The sequence below is a fragment of the Amblyraja radiata genome, chromosome 10 (assembly GCF_010909765.2).
Source record: "Amblyraja radiata isolate CabotCenter1 chromosome 10, sAmbRad1.1.pri, whole genome shotgun sequence".
NCBI lineage: Eukaryota > Metazoa > Chordata > Chondrichthyes > Rajiformes > Rajidae > Amblyraja > Amblyraja radiata.
Genome location: NC_045965.1, coordinates 63,371,717 through 63,379,788, shown reverse-complemented (window position 1 = coordinate 63,379,788; position 8,072 = coordinate 63,371,717). Strand labels below are relative to the sequence as shown.

The following is an 8,072-nucleotide window of genomic DNA, read 5'->3' as shown; positions in this document are numbered from 1 at the left end:
TCTGTGTTTACAAACCTGGTGTGTGGCTGAAAGTTAAAATTTACATGGTCCTGTTTTTGGTACATATGTCAATAAAATACATAGAAACATAGAAAATAGGTGCAGGAGTAGGTCCTTCGAGCCTGCACCGCCATTCAATATGATCATGGCTGATCATCCAACTCAGTATCCTGTACCTGCCTTCTCTCCATACCCCCTGATCCCTTTAGCCACAAGGGCCACATCTAACTCCCTCTTAAATATAGCCAATGAACTGGCCTCAACTACCTTCTGTGGCAGAGAATTCCACAGATTCACCACTCTCTGTGTGAAAAATGTTTTCCTCATCTCGGTCCTAAAAGATTTCCCCCTTATCCTTAAACTGTGACCCCTTGTTCTGGACTTCCCCAACATCGGGAACAATCTTCCTGCATCTAGCCTGTCCAACCCCTTAAGAATTTTGTAAGTTTCTATAAGATCCCACCTCAATCTTCTAAATTCTAGCGAGTACAAGCCCAGTCTATCCAGTCTTTCTTCATATGAAAGTCCTGACATCCCAGGAATCAGTCTGGTGAACCTTCTCTGTACTCCCTCTATGGCAAGAATGTCTTTCCTTAGATTAGGAAACCAAAACTGCACGCAATACTCCAGGTGTGGTCTCACCAAGACCCTGTACAACTGCAGTAGAACCTCCCTGCTCCTATACTCAAATCCTTTTGCTATGAATGCTAACATACCATTCGCTTTCTTCACTGCCTGCTGCACCTGCATGCTTACTTTCAATGACTGGTGTACCATGACACCCAGGTCTCGTTGCATCTCCCTTTTTCCTAATCGGCCACCATTCAGATAATAGTCTACTTTCCTGTTTTTGCCACCAAAGTGGATAATTTCACATTTATCCACATTATACTGCATCTGCCATGCATTTGCCCACTCACCTAGCCTATCCAAGTCACCTTGCAGCCTCCTAGCATCCTCCCCCCAGCTTCGTGTCATCCGCAAACTTGGAGATGTTGCATTCAATTCCCTCGTCCAAATCATTAATATACTCTCGATTCTTGAACTTAGTGGCACTGTGATATGTTGCTGGTTAACTTGAGCTGCAGAAGTGGATTTAAATCCTGCAATGGCAGCTGGGGAAATTAAACCCGAGAAATATGGTATTGAAGAAGCAGCCCAGACCATCACACAAACCAACCTCCCTTCCTTTGATAGACACAAAAAGCTGGAGTAACTCAGCGGGACAGGCAGCATCTCGGGAGTGAAGGAATGGGTGACGTTTCTGGTCGAGACTCCTTCTTCAAAACATCACCCATTCCTTCTCTCCAGAGATGCTGCCCGTCCCGCTGAGTTACCTCTGACCGTACGGGTGTCAAAGGTGACGGGGAGAAGGCAGGAGAATGGGGTTGAGATGGAAAGATAGATCAGCCATGATTGAATGGCGGAGTAAACTGTATGGGCTGAATGGCCTAATTCCGCTCCGATGACTTGTGAATATATGAGGATGCTTTGAAGATGTTGCAGAACAGGTTTACTAGAATACTTTGCCCAGTCAGCCTGAAGAAGGGTCCCTACCCGGAAACGCCACCTATCACCTATCCATGTTCTCCGGAGATGCTGCCTGACCCGCCGAGTTACTCCAGCACTTTGTGTCTTTTTTAAACTAGAATGCTGCCTGGGTTAGGTAGTGTTAGCAACAAGGAGAGGTTGGTCAGACTTGTGTTATTTTCCCTGGACGGATGATGATTGAAGGGAGACCTGATAGAGGTGTATAAAATTATGTGGCAGTAGATAGGTTAGGCAGTCAGAATCATTTTGCCCAGGGTGGAAATGTCAAAGGCGAGAGGGCGCAGCTTCAGAGGTGAGAGGGACAAAGGTTAAAGTAGTCATGCAGGGCAAGTTCTTATATAGAGAGTGAGCGGGTGATCGATGGTCACCATGGACTCAATGGGCCGAAGGGCCTGTTTTCATGCTGTATCGCTCGATCAATTCAAATGTTACCTGTGGCAAAATTGCATCAATATCATTAGTTAGATTCCTTCCCTGCATTGAGGTCATTTAATTTTCACCCCAGCGTTGTTGTGAATATCTGGGAGGAGATGTAAGGCCCCTTCATCTGCGTGGATTAGAAACATAGAAACATATATAATAGGTGCAGGAGTAGGCCATTCGGCCCTTCGAGTCAAGGGATATGGGGAGAAGGCAGGAACGGGGTTAAGTTGTGGATGATCAGTTATGATCATAGTGAATGGCGGTGCTGGCTCGAAGGGCCGAATGGCCTACTCCTGCACCTATTGTCTATTGAGCCAGCACCGCCATTCAATATGGTCATGGCTGATCAACCAAAATCAGTACCCCGTTCCTGCTTTTCCCCCATATCCCCTGTTTCCGTTAGCCCTAAGAGCTAAATCTAAAGGGCCTGTCCCACTTGGTCGTCATTTGCGCGCCATTTACGCGACCTGGTAGCGTGTGGGTAGCGTGGAGTTGCGCGCGGCATCGCGCGGCGCGGCCAGGATTTCATCCTGTACGAAATCTTCGCGCGCCACCGGCCTGTCGCGTAAATGACGGCCAAGTGGGACAGGGTGACGTTTCGAGTCGAATGGGTGACGTTTCGGGTCGAGACCCTTCTTCAGACTGAAACATCACCCATTCCTTCTCTCCGGAGATGCTGCCGGTCCCGCTGAGTTACTCCTGCATTTTGTGTCTATCTTCAATTTAAACCAGCATCTATCTGCAGTTCCTTCCGACACATCATTCTGGTTATTCAAATGACGTCACGCGGTCCAGACGGCTGTGCGGACGCATGAAGACGTGCGTGACAGTCGCGCGTCAGTCGCTACTGGCCTGTCGCGTAAATGATGGCCAAGTGGGACAGGCCCTTAACTCTTTCTTGAATACATCCAGCGAATTGGCCTCCACTGCCTTCTGTGGCAGAGAATTCCACAGATTCACAACTCTCTGGGTGAAAAGGTTTGTCTTCATCTCAGTCCTAAACGGCCTACCCCTTATTCTTAAACTGTGTGACCCTGGTTCTGGACTCCCCCAACATCGGGACCATTTTTCCTGCATCTAGCCTGTCCAATCCTTTAAATATGTGATATGTTGCAATAAGATATCCTCTCATCCTTCTAAATTCCAGTGAACACAAGCCCAGAATATCCATTCTTTCATCGTATGTCAGTCCTGCAATCCCGGAAATTAACCTGGTGAACCTACGCTGCATTCCCTCAATCGCAAGAATGCACTGGTTCTGGACTCTCCCCCCCCCCCCCCCCCCCCCCCCCCCAACATGGGGAACATTTTTCCTGCTGCGTGGATTGCTGAGGCCGGGCAGGATGCAGTGATCTCAGATCCTCAGGAAACCAACGCTTGCCCGGGAAGCGAGAGAACTGAGCCTGCACGACCCGACTGTGAGCACAGGACTGCCTGCTGGCTGGAGGCTCCATGAAGTGCATTCTACTGTGCGGTGAGTGAGGGTTAGCGGGACATTTCACCCTGTGTAACCCTTCCACCGACTGCCTTTAACAAACGGGCCCGACCCTGTTGTTCATTGAGATGTTGTCCCGTTGTTCTGCTGTTCCTCGCCCGGACTGAGATGAGGAAAAACTTTTTCCCAAGGACTGAGGATAAGGAAAATCTTTTCCCAGGGATTGAGATGAGGAAAAACTCTTTTCCAAGGACTGAGGATAAGGAAAATCTTTTCCCAGGGATTGAGATGAGGAAAAACTTTTTCCCAAGGACTGAGATAAGGAAAATCTTTTCCCAGGGATTGAGATGAGGAAAAACTATTTTCCAAGGACTGAGATGAGGAAAAACTTTTTCACCCAGAGAGTTGTGAATCTGTGGAATTCTCTGCCACAGAGGGCAGTGGAGGCCAATTAACTGGACATTTTCAAGAGAGAGTTAGATATATGCAGCTCTTAGGGCTAAAGGAATCAAGGGATATGGGGAGAAAGCAGGAACGAGGTACTTATTTTGGATGATCAGACATGATCATATTGAATGGCGGTGCTGGCTCGAAGGGGCCGAATGGCCTACTCCTGCACTATTTTCCATGTGTTTATGTTTCTACCTCAGCTTAGGAGTGCTGAGGTGAGACTGATGGAAGAGAAGGGCACTTCAAACTCTCAGTCTGAAGAAGGGTCTTGACCCGAAACGTCACCCGTTCCTTCTCTCCAGAGGTGCTGCCCATCCCGCTGAGTTACTCCAGCATTTTGTGTCTATCTTCGGTTGAAACCGTCATCTGATTTTACCAATTTACAGTTTTAACAAGACAATTAACTTACAACCCAGCAGCATGAATATTGAATTCCAGACCTTCAAGTAACCCTTGCTTCCCCTCTCTCTCCGTCCCTCCCCCACCCTAGTTCGACGACTAGTTTCACTGTCCTCCTGATTAATTTTACTCTTTGTATGCCTCGTTGTCAGCTTCCCCTTCAGCCAACAATGAGCCATTCCCGGAGCATCGTTTGCTTTGATCTGACCTTTTCACACCTTACATGCGCTTTTTGTACCCTTCCATATCTCCAGTTTCCCTTTCCCCTGACTCTCCGTCTGAAAAAAGGGCCTCAACCCAAAACGTCACCCATTCTTTCTCTCCAGAGATGCTGCCTGACCCGCAGAGTTACTCCAGCATTTTGTGTCTGTCTTCGGTGTAAACCAGCATCTGCAGTTCCTTCCAACACGTTTCGTTGTGTTTGCTGTGCTCCAGTATGGCAGCCCGATATATTATATATTTCTCAGTCACCCCACCATTGGTCAGCGCTGCAAAGCCTCGATTGCAGAATTTATCCTCTAAACCTCCCCACCACTGGACACCATCTTATTTCACCCCTGCCATCGGGAAGAAGGTACAGGAGCCTGAAAACTGTAACATCCAGGTTCAGGAACAGCTTCTTCCCTGCAGCCATCAGGCTATTAAACACTACAACCTCCAAATAGACTCCGAACTATATACTTGAGGACATTCTTTTTTTACTTTGCAACACTATTGTCTATATAGTTGTCTGTTTATTTTCTATATCGATCAGAAAATATATATATATGTGTGTTTGTCTGTCTGTTTGTCTGTGTGTGTGTGTGTGTGTTTGTTTGTCTGTCTGTGTGTGAGTGTGTGTGTGCGTGTGTGTGTGTGTGTGTGTGTGTATGTGTCTGTCTGTCTGTGTTTGTGTGTGTCTGTGTGCGTGTGTGAGTGGGTGTGTGCGCGTGTGTGTGTCTGTGTGTGTGTGTGTGTGTGTGTGTGTGTGTGTCTGTGTGTATGTGTGTGTGTGTGTGTGTGTGTGTGTGTGTGTGTCTGTCTGTGTGTGTGTGTGTGTGTGTGTGTGTGTGTGTGTGTGTGTGTGTGTGTGTGTGTGTGTGTGTGTGTGTGTGTGTGTGTGTGTGTGTGTGTGGTGTGTGTGGTGTGTAAGTGTGTGTGGTGTGTGTGTGGTGTGGTGGTGGTGTGTGTGTGTGTGTGTGTGTGTGTGTGTGGTGTGTGCGGTGTGGGTGTGTGTGGGTGTGTGTGTGTGTGTGTGTGTGTGTATGTGTGTGTGTGTGTGGTGTGTGTGTGTGTGTGTGTGTGTGTGTGTGTGTGTACGTGTGTGTGGTGTGTGTGTACATGTGTGTGTGTGTGTGTGTGGTGTGTGTGTGGTGTGTGTGGTGTGGTGTGTGTGTGTGTGTGTGTGGTGTGTGTGTGTACATGTGCGAGTGTGCGTGTGTGCGTGTGTGTGTGTGTGTGTGTGTGTGTGTGTGGTGTGTGTGTATGTGCGTGTGTGTATGTAGATAATCGCTGTTTTGTAAAGCCTTTCCTTGTTTCTATTAAGGACTGTTAAGTTATTTCCTTTTTGCTCCACTTAATGGGGCCCAGAAATGTCAGTGGAAGTTTTCTGAAGATAGACACAAAAAGCTGGAGTAATTCAACAGGTCAGACATCATCTCTGGAGAAAAGGGATAGGCGACGTTTCGGGTCGAGACCCTTCTACAGACTGAGAGTCGGGGGGGAGGGGGGGGGGGGGAGGGAAAGATATAGACAGTGATGTAGAGAGATGTAGAACAAATGAATGAAATATATGCAAAAAAGTAACGATGATAGAGGCAACGGGCCATTGTTCACTGTGAGCTAGGTGAAAACTAGTTACAGACAATGAGACTCAACAAGACGACTTTGAAGCTGGTACGACATGGGTGGGGGAGGGATGTAGAGCGAGGGAAAGCAAGGGGTACTTGAAATTAGAGTAATCAATGTTCATACCGCTGGGGTGTAAGCTGCCCAAGGGAAAGATTAGGTGCTGCTCCTCCAATTTGCGCTGGGCCTCACTCCGACAGTGGAGGAGGCCCAGGACAGAAAGGTCAGTGTGGGAATAGGAGGGGGAGTTAAAGTGCTTGGTAATTGGAAGGGAACAGTCACTTATTTAGCATTTAATCTATCTGTTAGCTTCAATGCTGTTACTTCAACAGGGAAAGGAAGACTTAAATTTGGTGGGCTGAAGGGCCTGTTTCTGCACTGTAAACACTAAACTCGAAACTAGTTCTAACCAACACTTTACAGAAGTCAATTAGCCTACAAACCCGCACTACTTTGGAGTGTGGGAGGAAATCGGAGCTGCTAGAAAAATCCCACAAGGTTACGGGGAGAACGTACAAACTCTGCACACAGCGCCTGCAGTCAGGATCGAACCTGGGTCTCTGTTGCTGTGAGGCAGCAACTCTACCGCTGCGCCACCGTGCCGCCCTTGCGAATTATTTTTTCACAATTCAGAAAATGAAGGCAATAGGTCTCCACAAATTTAAGATAACTGGACAAAGATTGAGAGGGAAGATGAGGGGGATATTGTTAATCTGTACCCAGTGATTTGTTGTCTTTACTTTATTGTCACGTGTACCGAGGTACAGTGAAAAGCTTTTGTCGTGTGCTAACCAGTCAGCGGAAAGACAATACGTGATTACAATCGAGCCATTTACAGTGTACAGATACATGATACGGGAATAACGTTTAGCGCAAGGTAAAACCCCTGTTGCACTGTACGAGTTCATTCAAGAGTTCTCCCGAGTTTGCCCTGATTCGAACTGGGAGAATTACGGTAATGGCCGCTCGTAGGTACTCGGGGCTCTCGTGGACATTTTTCAACATGTTGAAAAATCTTCACGAGTCTTCCCGAGCTTACCGCATTTCCCGAGTACCTGCCGTTAGCGTTACGAGCCGCTAAGAGACGTCCCCGCGCTCCGACGTACCCGCTACATACATTCTACGTGCTTACCACGAGTTTGATTATTTTTCTTAACTCGGGAGAGCGCTTGAATGAACTCGTACAGTGGGACAGGGCTTGTAAGCCAGCAAAGTCCGATCAAGGATAGTCCAAGGGTCACCAATTAGGTTGATAGGTCTGAAGAAGGGTTTCGGCCCGAAACGTCGCCTATTTCCTTCGCTCCATAGATGCTGCTGCACCCGCTGAGTTTCCCCAGCAATTTTGTGTACCTTCGATATTCCAGCATCTGCAGTTCCCTTTTGAACAGGTTGATAGTAGTTCAGGACTGCTCTCTGGTTGTGGTAGGATGGGTCCTTTAGTTTAGTGTATTGTTAATGTCACGTGTACCGAGGTACAGTGAAAAGCTTTTGAGTGGGGATCAGATTCAATAGTTGTTTTTGGGTTGGATTTGGAAATGTAGTGGACAAGTAAGGTGGAGATGTAATGTGTGGAAATAGCTACAACTAACCCTTTTGTAACACTGTTACGTTGGGTCAAGTTCCCTCCCCATCTCAAGTTCCCTCTCTCTGCCACGGAAGGCAGTGGAGGCCAATTCACGGGATGCATTAGAGAGAGAGTTAGATATAGCTATTAGGGCTAACGGAATCAAGGCATGTAGGGAGAACACAGGAACGGGGTACTGATTGGGGATGATCAGCCATGATCATATTGAATGGCGGTGCTGGCTCGAAGGGCCAAATGGCCTACTCCTGTCCCGATGTTTCTATGATTCTATGAGATGCAATGTGTGGAAAGAACTACGACTAACCCTTTTGAACACAGCTACAGTGGGTCAAGTTCCCTCCCCAACTCCCCCCCCCCCCCCCCCCCCCCCACTCCCCCACCCCCCACCGATACTGCCCGTGC

At 47.8% G+C, this 8,072-nt stretch overlaps 1 protein-coding gene across 1 annotated transcript in view; it reads left to right on the top strand.

The window, feature by feature from the left end:
* Positions 1-3,345: 3,345 nt before the first annotated feature.
* Positions 3,346-8,072, top strand: part of adgrl4 (adhesion G protein-coupled receptor L4) — a 91,549-nt gene continuing 86,822 nt past the window's right edge. Inside the window, exon 1 of the mRNA XM_033029071.1 lies at positions 3,346-3,448. Within this exon, the coding sequence (XP_032884962.1) occupies positions 3,427-3,448 (22 nt within the window). The 5' untranslated portion in view covers positions 3,346-3,426. The remainder of the gene's footprint in view (positions 3,449-8,072) is intronic.